This window comes from Neolamprologus brichardi, chromosome 9 (assembly GCF_056152115.1).
Source record: "Neolamprologus brichardi isolate AB-2024 chromosome 9, ASM5615211v1, whole genome shotgun sequence".
Lineage (NCBI taxonomy): Eukaryota > Metazoa > Chordata > Actinopteri > Cichliformes > Cichlidae > Neolamprologus > Neolamprologus brichardi.
In genome coordinates, this window is record NC_142112.1 from 13,001,116 (window position 1) to 13,014,707 (window position 13,592).

Consider the following 13,592-nt stretch of genomic DNA (forward strand, 5'->3'; position numbering starts at 1 on the left):
CTTTAATACTGTTAAACCATATGAAGCAACAACAATTTTACCACGTGACTGCCCTGTCACCCTGAGAAGAATCTATAATGGCATTACATTCACCGGACACTTTAGATTCTTATTTGTAGGGGTGCAACAATACTCGTATTGATATTGAACCGTTCATACAGTGCTTTCGGTTCGGTACGCATGTGTATCGAACAATACAAAATTTTTAATTTAGTTTATCAACTTTCCTTCTGTCTGTGTCTGTGTTGAGCGCTCAGTAGATCTGCGCTCGACAGTGCAGCCTAGGCGGAGTAGTCGAACGCAGATTCACTGAGCGCAGGGCAAGCTAGCTAGACAGAAGTTAAGCTCCTTGCAACATGGCAAATTGAACCTCCCCCACCCTCATTCAGATCTGGTGTTTGGAACTATTTTGGTTTTCATGTGACGTATGACCCTGAAGGTAAGTGCGTCATGGACAAAAGTAAAACAGTATGTCGGATGTGCCGCAATGCTCAATTACATTGGTGGGAACTACTGCGTTAGCCAGTTAGCTCGTTAACGTGTTGGCCGTCCAGCCCCACGCACGGGGCGATCCGCGGTAGCTCGTTAACGTCCTTTCAACGAGATTAACGCTGACAGCACTAGTGGGAACACAACGAATATGACTGCACATTTACTCCGACAGCATCCTAGTGCAAAGACAAGTGGAAGCAGACAAAAACAACAAGCACGCATGCTACAAACTTTACCCGAGTCATTTAGACAGCCGTTAGCACATGATTCTCCTTATGGGGACCTGATATGTTTAATATGCTGCTGAGAATATAGCCCAGAAGAAGCGTATAGTATAGCTTTTATTTTGGAAAGAGACATTTCTCTGTAATAAACTCTCTTTTCCAAAGATGAGTAATTTTTCGATCAGATAGATTTATTTATTTTTTATTACTTTGTTGTTTCAGCAACATTAAATTTAAAAACTGTACTTTTGAGTTAAAATATATATTTATAATTTTAATAAATGACAAATTAAAAAGGCATGAACATTTTTTAAAAAAATTTTGAAAAAATATCAAACCGTGACACCAAATTATTGAACTGAACCGAACCGTGAATTTTGTGTATCGTTGCACCCCTACGTATTTGCCATGATTTTTTTAATCATACCATCAAGCCGCATCTCCTTTTTGCAGCACTGGTCCGGTGATGCAAACTGACAAGAATTCAGCAAATCTCTGAATTTAACAAGTCAGGAATGACAGTGAACTCAAGCCCTAACTCTCTTTGAGCAAACTCAATCCCTGAAACAATCTAAAAGAGGGCAGCCCACCTGTTGTTTGTTTTTTTCTTTCTCCCCATGATGCTTTTACCCCTTTTATAAACAAGGGCAGGCCCCACCCCACCTGACAGACTTTATTTACTGCGTCAGGGTCCCCGGGGTCAAAGCAGACACGAGCAGCCTCTGGGCGACCTTTTGGAACGAGAGAGTCGGGCCTAAATGAAAGGCAGTAGTCTCACTAAGTTGCTGTTACCACACGTAGACGACAGAAAAGGATTCCTCCACAGCAGTGAAGGACGCCGTGAAGGCTGATATAAGATCCCAAAGCAATTATGTTCTCCCATAGGGGCTCTGTATTTATGGAGACAGCTTGTCACTCTATTTCAGGGCCTCGCGGAGCTTAGAAGGAATACAAACCTTAACATGGGCTGACACTAGAAATAGAGCACAGCGGAGCCCTGCAAAGGAGGACTGTGTGCTGCCCTTCAGGTTATCTGCGCTCTGCTTTGGTTTCCCTTTGATCAAAGCTCAGGTTAACGTGTGCCAGAAACTAGCAAACTGCTGCGACACGTATCAGTCACAGAAATTATGATAACATGAAATGTGACCCCTTTTTTTTTTTCAACTCCCCAGGTGAATTCACGCGGAGGCCAAGAGTCTCCCACAGTAAATCAGCTGCGTTGCTCTTGATTATGTGTCGCTGTCGCTGAGGGGCCAGCCTTTGTGGAAATGGATAGCTCTTGATCTTTGTCCCCTTGTGGTTTTTTTGATGATGACGACAAGAGCTCCGAGCCCCATATCTCACCCAGCTACAGGGTACCGCACCCTGACTGCGACCACGGGGAGGGTTCATCAGACCAACATCAAAGGGATTCTTAACTCTTAATGTAAAATGATGCATTCTGAATCCTACAGTTCAAATATTTCACATTATAATGTTGTGTTTACATCGTGTGTCTGGAAAGTATTCACTTTTTCCGTATTTGTTCCAACATCTAAGTGATTGGGAAAAAAGGGCCTTAGTCAGGGAGGTGTCCAAAAACCAGATGGTGACTCGAGCATTGCTCTGGACAAGCATTTCTGCGGCACTCCACCAGTCAGGCTTGTATGGCGCATGACAGCCTGCCTGCAGTTTGCCAAAAGACATCTGAAGGATGGTGCGATGAAACAAAGACTGAACCAAGAGCTGGACATCAGTCGATCAATGCCACCCCACAGTGAAGCATGGTGGTGGCAGCATCATGCTGTGAGGAGGTTTTTTGACAGCAGGAACTGGGAGACTAATCAGGTAAAGATGAATGCTGTCTTGAGGATAACCTGCTCCTGAGCGCTCTGGACCTCAGACTGGGGCGAAGGTTAATCTTCAAACAGGACAGCAACTGCAAGCACACAGCCAAGACAACACAGGAGTGGCTTCGGGACCAGTCTGCCCAGCCAGAGCCCAAACTCTCATCTCTGGAGAGTTATGAGAACAGCTGTGCACCGCTCCCCATCCAACCTAAGGGAGCTGTGATTGCTTCCAAAGATGCTTCAACAAAGTATCGAGCAAAGGCTGCCAAACCTTCTATACATGTCATGTTTTTCTCTTTTAGTTTTGATAAATATGCAAGAATTTCAAGCAAACCTTTCTTTTACTTTGTCATTATGGGGAATTGTGTGTAGACCTTTTAGGTGACATGACAAAATGTGGAAGAAGTGAAGCTCTGTGAACACTTTCCAGATGCACGGTAACATAAAAATTGATTGCAATTACTGCCTTTTTTTTTTTTACCTTTATAATATCAAATGAATTAATATCCAGTCGGTGTGGATTTTTTCTTCAAGTGAGAATTCATGTTTGTGCTTTAAGCTTTTCTTAGATTTTTATGCACTCGTTCATTAGCAGTTCTGATTTTCTATTAAAATGGTGATGACACTGAAAGCAAACTTTTCTCAGCACTGTATTGTTCCTCCTTCTCGCTGTGCTGTATTCTCTGCACCAGCACTCTACTCTGAAGTCTTGCTGCCCTCCAGTGACGCTGAATGTGAAGTGCTGCCTTCAACTGAATCAGCTGCTCTCTGGAAACGTGAAATGTGCACATGTTTTTCCCCCGAATTCCCAGAGCTGTAGGCATGCTGTTCATTTTAAGTTATAAAACCACGTTATTGTACTGAAAGAAAAGTAAAAAACTAATTACTTCTGTTTTCACTGATTATCTCAAAATAGCTTGTTTTACAGATATATTTATTTTGAAAGACAAAAAACTAGTAGCCACTAAAACTACTCCCTAGCTGAATATACCGTACACCACACTGGACCATTAGACTTGCTGTGAAACGTGTGTATTATCATAATGTCCCCTTTTGTGCCTTTTTGTGCTACTGTGAGCATTTAGTAACATCCGCTGCAATGAAACATTGAAATGTGAAAGTGGCTTTTTCTTCTTTTCGTTTGCTACTGCTGTTGTCTCGAAAAATAAAAAGCTAATCAAAGGAATCACCTAAAAATATTTCTTGATTTCAAACATTTCACCAGCGTGTAAATAATAAGCCTTTAGCCATGTAAAGTGGCAGATACTGGTGCTGGCTGGAAAGACTGTCTGATGACCTCTTAAGGAATTTTAGGTTGGGGGAAGCAGTCCCTGCAGAGGATTCTGGGAGAAATAAAGTGCACAATGGAAACACTGGGAAAGTGCATTGGCATGCTATCTGTGGGTGCATGTACTGCAGCTCCTCCTTACAGTAGGCGCTGCTAGCAGACTGTTTATTAGGAAATGTTCTGTTCCACAGCAGCACATCTGCCGCAGGTACAGCCGAGAGTCTGTGGGTTATGTTTCACAGTGAGGCCTTCGATGGGTTTCATTTGGTACTCATGATGACTCTATTAATCATTTCGTCAATGTGGTTATTTGGAGTTTAAAAGAAAACTTTAGGACTGCAAATGGACCTTTTTCCTTTTCCACTGGTAATCTGAACTCTGAGCTTGAGAAAAAGTTAGCTTGGAAACCTCCCACTGTTCTTCATTTAGGTCTTTAAGAACATTCGATCGGGCGTGTCCACCGTAGCACTTCCAAAGAGTTGTTATTATAAAGGATCTCCGACTTACAAAAGCCTTACGCCTGTTGTGAGTACAGAACACAAAGAGACCAGTCCCCAGGCAGCCGTGAGATTTTACACAATCAGAACAATCTGCTCCTCTGTCTCCAGCGAGACAATGATGGCTCCTGTTTTTGGGAGGTCAGCTCATCTTCACTTTGTGCGCTGAGACTACACCCAACACCTTACTCACTGCCCTCCTGTTCCCTGTGAGACACAAACACAAAGTCAAAGCAGCTTCACTGTCCGACACACATTCAGCTGTTGGAAAAGAGGGATCAAGACACTTACAATGACAGAAAACAGCATGGCTTACATGCACTGTAGTAAACAGAAACTGAAAAAAAAATTGATGAAAAACAAATGTGTATGTTCTATCATTTTCCCATCATGATGACGCATAAAACCCAACTATTTGTTTAAAACTGGAGTGTTTATTGAACCTTTGGACAATTTTTTTTTTAATTAAATAACAGTTTGATCAATTTGTAGCATTTGTTTTTTTGCTACATCCTTTGCTACATTTGTAGCAAATGTAGCATCCTTTGCTACATTTGTACTTCAATTTATTGCGAAAAATTTAACATGCAACTTATTCATGTTTTTTGGGATAAATTAAGGTAAAACTTTATAATACAGCCACTGACCAAGAACATAATTAACCTGTAATTAAATGGAATTATAACAAATTTCATTTGAAATTACAATATAATTACATTTACCTACAAATACTTAAAGCTGGGCACACTTGACTAATAAAGTGTAATAATGCGTAATAAGAAATATTTATACTTTAAGTAAATTTAAATAATGAAGTAATTTCAAGTAGTTTGCAGTTTTGTGGTAGTTTTGCAGTGAACATGAGCGATATTTCCCCATCTTACATCACAAATGATGCGGCCAAGTTTAACTTTAACAATGACTGTTCAACACAACTATCAAAAAAAGTGCACAAAGTTTCACATTTTCTGTAAAGTCACCTGGCAGTAAGATAGGTTAATCCTCTTCATAATATGGCCTGTGCCTTGAAAAGTACAGCAGAATAGTAGAATTTAGGCACCACTTCAAATGACGTATGCACTGATTAAATATACATACAATGTATTTATTTATTTCCTGCACAATACATGAAGTTATGCAGTATTTAAGATTACTTACAAACTATTTAAATGTACTTACAATATAATGAATTCTTTGTTTCCGTTATAACTTCCAGTGTACCTACCTGTAAGTATTTGCAGGTAAATATAATTACAATGTCATTTTAAGTAGAAAAATTCAGAGGAATTACAGCCTTAGTCACAGGCTAATGTATCGTATGTGATACACTTGGCTTTACAGGGTGCATAAAAACCTAAACTCAGTGTGGAGTCAGTCTGTCAACGAGGAACAACCTCAGGGTCGTACAGTGGACAATCCACAGTTACACAAAAGAAACAACTATGACTCTATTATAATACAGGAAATACAATGTAAACAAAAGCACATAGTGTGTGTATTTTAGATCTATTCTTTTATGGTTACTCAGACTAATGCATCAATAAATATAAAAGGATTAACACGAACTTTATCTGAACAGAGGCTGACGTGGAGCAGCGATGAAGTAGGATAAAAATGCATCGTTTTATAATTTATCGTTGTTTTCAGTTTGACCTGCTCAAGACACTTCTTGAGTGTTAGTTTGTGTCTTTTGTGTTAAATGTCTCACAGTAAAAAAAACAAAGCAAGAGAAATCTGCACTGTATCAGCAGCAGGACAAAAGAGTGCTGATGGCTCCCTCAAGTGTACACAGATGGGTATTACATTAAAAAGTAACAAAATTGAAGCATATGGAACATAATGACTAGGATTTCTGCTGATCACAGCATATATACTGACAGATACTGTGTCCCCTAAACTCACGATACATGTGACTTTCACCATGCTTAAAAAACAAAACCTGAACTGTGCTGATTCAACAATAAGGAACAGAGCCTGGACGATCTTTGTTACATTTATCACTGGTGCTGAGCGCCTTTGGCTGGGCTGAAGGTTCGCCCCTGCTGAGCCCGTACCCAGAATGTATCTGGAAAAACCCGTCGGTCCTTGGGATGAAAGATGTGAAGCACTGAGTTCTGCTCCTGCTGTGTGTTTGAGAGACAAGGACAGGGTGGAGGGTCAGCAGCTTTAACATTAATCTTAACAGGTCCCAGAAACCTGAGGTCACTGTTATTCTTTATGCATAGAAGGATACACCCACGGAAACTCTGGAGTTTAATTGCTATTGTTCAACATTCACTGGCAAATATAACCAGGATTTTTTTTAAGGAAAAACAATAGTTACTGGCTTTATATTTACAAAATCCAAGTGGGATCAGACATTTTTAATGTAAATCTAACAATAGATAATACTGGGCTGATTTGTCTGTCGAAAACAGCCAATACAGATCACAAGGTGCTGCCCACAGCTGCGGCGTGTCCTCTCACTGCGCTGAGATTAAACATAAAATCTTTACCCAAGTGTACCGGCAGGATCGATGGTATTAAAAAGCATGACCTGCCCAGCACCCCTGCGCTCTCCTCTGTCTGCCTTTCATCAAATGCTGCCATTAATATTTGATAAGCAGCAAGTCAGAATGTTCCTCCTGGCTGCAGAGAGTGATCAGGAAACAAGACAATTCAATCAGAGGGAGCGAGAGTGAATGATTGGATTTCCGCACCGTTTGAGGGATTTGATTCTTATCAGATTTAAGTTTGCTACCATTCTGCTCCAGTGGAGCTCAGGGATGCACTGAGAATAAAGAGCCAAGAAAAGAACAAATAGGTAGCCTCGAACAGCTGAAAATACACATTTAACTCAGACTGTATCCTCCTCCATACCTTACCATACGCTGAATGCACCTAAAAGACATTCTGTGCAGGAAACAGGCTGCAACATGATAATAACAATGTGTATATAACAGCCAAGCCAAAACCTGCTTCCTTAAGCACCTGGATGGGTGGATTGTGAAGGCAAATATGTGTGGATGTTGTTTAATGGTGTATGGTACCAGGTTTGAGAGGAGAGGTATAAATAAAAATGGTCTAACATTAACTTGTATCTTAGACGTTTCAGGTAAAAGAGATAGAGCGAAGTGCTAGTGAGTGATTAGGACTACAATTCAATTTATCTTGTTCTCAGTTTAACCACATGTGGTTAACTAACTCTGGAAATCTTTCAACCTGTGAATCCCAGCCAAGGAGTACAGAAGCTGAGGTGTGTGTGGAAAAATATGCGCAGCTATTACAGTTATTAAAGTTAGAGCTATGTGGTCCTGACGAAAACTCAAGAGAAAGGTTCATTAAAAGTAAAGTAAGTTCACCACTTGTGGAAAAAAATTTAAACATGAAAATAATTAAATCGTCATAACTTGCTAAATATCTTTGAAATCCTAAACTGGACAAATTAAACTTAGCTAAACATGATGTATCAACTGCTGAAATACTATAGTTTGTTAAAATTATGAATAACAAATTGTGACCAGTTTGCAAAATGTATGGCTAGTAGTTAAAATTGCTGAAGTTAGAAATTATTAACCGTTGAAATGGATAAGCTAACACTCTGAATGAAGCCAAATTCTTAGATTGTTTGGTAAAAGTCCAGTTAAAGCTGCTAAGTTATGATGAATAAACAGTTAAAATGCAGTGGCTCGCAAAAACTATGTATAAATAGATAATAATTTGGCAGTGCGTAATTTACATGAGTATTAGGATAAACCTTGTCTGGTTCTCGGATTAATAATGTTGATTAGCTCTGAAAACATTTAAGCAGTGACTCCCAACCAGCTATCAGGGGTATGTGGAAAGATTAACACAACTATTAGTTATCAAATATGAAAAAGACTCAGCAGACCCTAACCCTAAGCTAATTAAAAGTAAATGAAAAATAGACCACTAGCGAAAAAAGTCGCAAAAAGATAGTAAAAAAAAGAAGTTATAACTGGCTAAATGTGGCTAACAGTTGACATGATTAGCTTACAGTGGGGACAAATTCAACTGTTAGCTAAACATGATGTATCAACACATGAAATACCATAATTTGCTAAAATTAAGAATAAAAACTTTACATTAAAAAACTATGTGTAAATGGTTGTAAATAATGCTAAAAGTGTGGCTAGCCTAGCAGTCAAACTGTTAAGTAACATTACTGGCTAACAGCTGAAATAGCAAGATAATGTTTGAATAACTGGAACTGTTGAAAATGATGAACTACAAGTAAAAATGAAGATGTTAGCCAGACAAAACAGATCAACATGTGAAACTGGATGACATGTAATGACATGAAAAGCTGTGAAATGGAATAAGCTATTAATTTAACTGAGAAATGATGATATTTATGGAACCCAGATCTATGTTCAAATGTGTCACTGATGATGAAGATGAACCTCTTTCATCTGACTGTGAGCACTAATTGTTGAAACATCTAATCTTTATTCCAAAATGAGTAGCAAACGATGACGCCACAAATACAGATACTGTATGTAGAACTGCACAGTGCTCAAGGTATAAATAAACAACACGTAAGTCAAGTGAAATTATACATTTGACACAGCTCTAGTGTTTAATGTATAATTTCACTTGACTTAGGTGTTGTTTATTTATACCTTGAGAACTTCCCTTTTTCTTTTTTTTTGAGTTATTTTGTTTATCTGTTTTCTTCTAAAGTATACCTTTTTGTTTACGTACTTGTATACGTAACTTGTTCAAGACACTGCAAGCTGTGGAATTTTTCATACCCTTTCTATATTCTACATTACTATGTATGTTTGTTGTTCAATTGTCTAAATAAATGATGGGAGAAAAAAAAACAAAAAAAAAACAAAAAAAAACAAAACAAAACTGCGCAGTGCTGTTTTAACCACTAGATGGGGCTGCAGAGCAGGTCCATTGCTGAGATGCTGGCAGGCTGAGAGAGCTGCAGCTCAGCACTGTTTGGATAAGATAAACACCCGACAACCAGACTGAAAGCAACCGTGATTATTCATGAAAATAAAACAGCAAACGATTTGGAGCATTAAACTGAAATGTGAGATGGAGGGACGCTGTGTTTACATTTGAAATAAACTTTTTCAAACTTAACTATACCACCAAATGTGACAGTTAATGCCTCCACACAAACATTAACACTACTCAGAGCTATGCCAGTTTTGTAGAAAATGACCACAATGTAAAGCGACCACTGCCCATCTTGAAAAAAGTTACTTTCAACTTCAAACTTTATTATCTTGTTCTTCGCTGAGAGCAGGGATCATTAGGCTGGCAGTGATGCAGGATTTATAAAGCTGACTTACACTGCCAGCAGATGCATGTCCATCATGCTGCATTTACAGTGTGAGTGTAGAGGAATAAAGCAGGAACAAAGCAGTCACTACAAAGCCTACTGTCACCATTGACCAGCAAATCAAAGGCATGTCTATGCTGGGTTACAGTGTATCATCTTATGCCAGCGCATTGGGTTAATTGGGACCAAACCAGATAGATACATTTGTAGCAAAAAAAAAGAAGAAGAAGAAGAAAAAAAAAGCCTCGATTAAGGGGCTTTAAGATGTGAGATCATGTGAACAGACCACCTGTGGGGCTTTCATTGAGATTTCAATATCATTCATGTCAAGGCCCCTGCACTCACTGACACAGCTTGAGCTGAGGGAGAAGATGTTTCAATTGAAACCTCTGCAAAAAAAAAAAAAGCCAAACACAAGACGCAGGGGCTCTGGCAGGTTTCAGCTCTGACAACCCCTCCCAAAAAAGCAAGGGGGTCCCAAAATGCTCTTTCAATTGTAGGCCGTCCATCAAAGCATCCAAATGGGGACGTTTAGGGGGAACCTTGGCACATCAGACAGACACTCGTAATACACACCACCTTTATTCTAGGCTGTTAAAAAAAAAGAAAGAAAGATCAAAGTTTCTCCAGATGAAAAGGGTCCGTTCCCTGCATTTATACCCCCCCATTCACCCACTCCCTCTTTTACCAAATTAAGAAAGCAGGCTTCGGCAAGCATGTGAAGAGGACTTTAACAATTATGGAGATGCTCCAACTCAACCCCTGCCTCTAATTACCGGTCTCTGATGGTTAAAAGGGCTTCCTTTTTACCCGGGACTCTCAAAAGCTGCCATCATCAACATGGTGACCATAAGGAACCACGAAAAACAAAAAAAATAAAAATAAAATAAAGGCTGCACAGACTGGCACACAGAAATCCTCAAAAGCACTGCACAGATATTGAGATTTATCAAATGGTTTTATTGTCAAAATAAAGGTCATATTTGCTTTCTTCACAAAAGAAACATCTACACTTTATACAAATTTACAATATCTTATAAACTTTTCTTTTATACACATATGTACACGTTTTCTCTCCGTTGTTGTTTTTACAGAACTTTTATATAAATACATTTGTAATTACAAAATCAACGACCCATTAAAAAAAACAACAACAACAAAACTATCGGGCACTGTTAAGGCTTAATTTAAACCATCTTTGACGAGATTGGAGATTATACAACGTTATCTGGCACTGTGTAGAGAAAATAGCAATAAAAATCCCCCCCCAAAAAATGCTCTTTGTGTGAAGCTGGTTAGAAACTAAAACCTCTGCCCCCAGCAGGTAATGGCCACATTGTGTAAAAAGCCTCATTCTGTACCTCTAATACATATAAACAGGAAAGGGGGCGTGTGTGGGGCTTAACCTGCGTGAATGCCAGGTACATTGTTTCAACCAATTCTCAGTTCATTACGATGCAAATGCTCGACACCTGGAGTGATGGGTTATCTCCCAAAACAATTAGCAGTTCCCATTAGCTGCTTTTAGTGACCCCACCACCCCCCACCCACCCACTCCAATTCAAACCTGGGACAGTGGCATCTGCTTGGGGCAAGACACAGAGCTGGCTGTGCCCGACCTCCACGTCAGTCCGGTGCTCACGTCGCTGTACATGGAGCCGCTGGTGCCTTTGCTGCCCCAGCAGCACCTGGTGCAGAAAGTTCTCCAAGAGTCCAAAGTTTTTCCAGACCAGATCCACACCCCGGACGTGATGCCCACTAGAAGGCACATAAAGTATTTCAGCATAAAAACGGCATAGTCCGGAGTCCTGCGGTCCCGCTCTAATAAACAGTTAAAGCAGTTGTGCGTGACCTCCCAGCTCTGTCTGTTGTGCTGCTCATAAAAGTAACAGGCCACTATGATAGTGGCGGGCACCGTGTAGAGCACCGTGAAGATGCCTATTCTGATCATCAGCTTCTCGAGTTTGTCAGTTTTGGTGCCGCCCTGCTTGATGACGCTGCGGATCCTGAACAGCGACACAAATCCAGCCAGCAGGAACATCGTCCCTATGAATAAATAAATCACCAAAGGCGCGAGGACGAAGCCCCGCAGGTTGTCCAGGTTCTGGTTCCCCACGTAACAGATGCCAGCCACCGAGTCTCCATCCACGGAGCTCAGCGCCAGGACCGCGATGGACTTCATGCTGGGGATGAGCCAAGCGGCCAGGTGGAAGTACTGAGAGTAGCTGGCGATCGCCTCGTTGCCCCACTTCATCCCGGCCGCCAGGAACCAGGTCAGGGAGAGGATGACCCACCAAATGGAGCTGGCCATGCCGAAAAAGTAAATAAGGAGGAAGACCACGGTGCAGAGCGCGGGGCCGGTCGTCTCGTAGTGGATGTGCTCCACGTCGAACTCCCGGTTGCACGCCACTTTCTCGTGCCCGGCGATTAGCCTGACGATGTAGCCGACCGACACGAACATGTAACACGCCGAGAGGAAGATGATGGGTCTCTCCGGGTACTTGAAGCGCTCCATGTCGATGAGGAAAGTAGCCACGGTGGCGAAGGTGGACACAAAGCACAGCACTGACCAAAGTCCGATCCAAAAAGCGGTGAACGCTCTTTCGTCGTGCGTAAAATAGGGATTGTGGCACGGCATGGCGCAGTTGGTGATCTGCCCCGTCTTGACCCGGTTGTACAGCGGGTGGCGTTCCGTGTTCACCGGCACCATGGGCTCCAAACATGTGCATCCCGGCTCGCACGGAGCGGCGGGCGGCTTGTATTTCCCCGGCGTGCCGGGTCTGCCGGGCTTATTTTTCGGCGGATTGTAACCCTTACCTGGGTGGTTGGTGGGTTTGGAGAGTACCGGGGACGCTGTAGTTGAATCGGTTCTGTTGTAGTCCATGCACAGCGTGTCTGGGTTGCCCTGCACCGGCAGCAGGTCGCACCTCATCCTGTCTGGCCAGGGAAATCCGTACTGCCTCATGAGAGGCGCACAGCCGGCCCGAGCTCTCTCACACACGCTCCGGCACGGGGGGAGAGGTTTTTTGTAGTCCTCCAGGCAGATCGGCGTGTACATGCTGCAGAGGAAGAACTTCAGGTCCGGCGAGCACTGGATCTCAACCAGAGGCCAGAACTGGTGCACCTCCAGTCCCGCCTCGTCCTGCGTGTCGTGGTTAAACTGGTTGGGCATGTACGTGTAGTTGTAGCCGATTCCCTTGCACAGAGGCACGGCTATCTCCTGGCAGGTGATTTCCTTGGCTGTAGTGCAGCTGGATCGCGGAAAGAGAACGAGCGAGAGGAGCAGATAAATCCCAAACAGGTCCATCTCTCCGGCGCGTCGCGTCCTTCTCTTTCTGCTCTGGCGCAAACGGCGATAAATCCTCTCAGGCGTCTGCTTTCGCCTCCAGCCCGGTTAGATGCCGCGCGGCGATCCCATCTCGCTTCTCTCGGGATCTTGCACGGAGTTGCGAGCAATGTGCAAGCCTTGTTTACTTTAGGCTGAGGAGGAGCAGGAGGAGGAGAGAAAGGAGCCTACAGGGCGGAGAGCGGAGCTCAAGATGGCTGAGAGGAGAATCCAGCTTCTTCTTCTGGAAGCTGCTGTCAGTATCCAAAGAGGGAAAAAGAAAAGAAAAAACCCAAGTAATGTCCGATCGTTGCACGCGGGGGGAACGTGGGCCTCCTTTCTTTCTCCAATACACAGCGACCACATTCAGTCGGCTTGTCCCACCTCTCTCCTGGTTCCCATACAAAACATCAGCTTGTGGACGAAGCGGTGCCGATATATACGAGAGCCCGGCTGAACACACCCCCGGAGCCCCTGCTCCTATCACAGAGAGACAGGGGCGGGGCTTCCCAGCTATCACTCAAGCTTCCTTACCTAAAGTCTTATATAGCTCATAATCAGAGAAGTGTCGACAGTTGTTTTGTGACTCCGGGTTCAGGTCAGTGATGCTCGAAGTTACCGAGAGCCGCGGAGTTTCG

The 13,592-nt window shown here is 42.4% G+C and overlaps 1 protein-coding gene across 1 annotated transcript; it reads right to left on the reverse strand.

Moving 5' to 3' along the window:
- Positions 1 to 11,178: 11,178 nt before the first annotated feature.
- Positions 11,179 to 13,365, reverse strand: fzd8a (frizzled class receptor 8a). The gene has a single exon (XM_006806357.3). It carries the CDS (start codon positions 12,934 to 12,936, stop codon positions 11,191 to 11,193), a length of 1,746 nt encoding a protein of 581 aa, XP_006806420.2. The 5' UTR covers positions 12,937 to 13,365; the 3' UTR covers positions 11,179 to 11,190.
- Positions 13,366 to 13,592: the final 227 nt, after the last annotated feature.

Coding starts and splice junctions, on each gene's coding strand:
- fzd8a (XM_006806357.3), bottom strand. CDS start 12,936: ATGGACCTGTTTGGGATTTATCTGCTCCTCTCGCTCGTTCTCTTTCCG.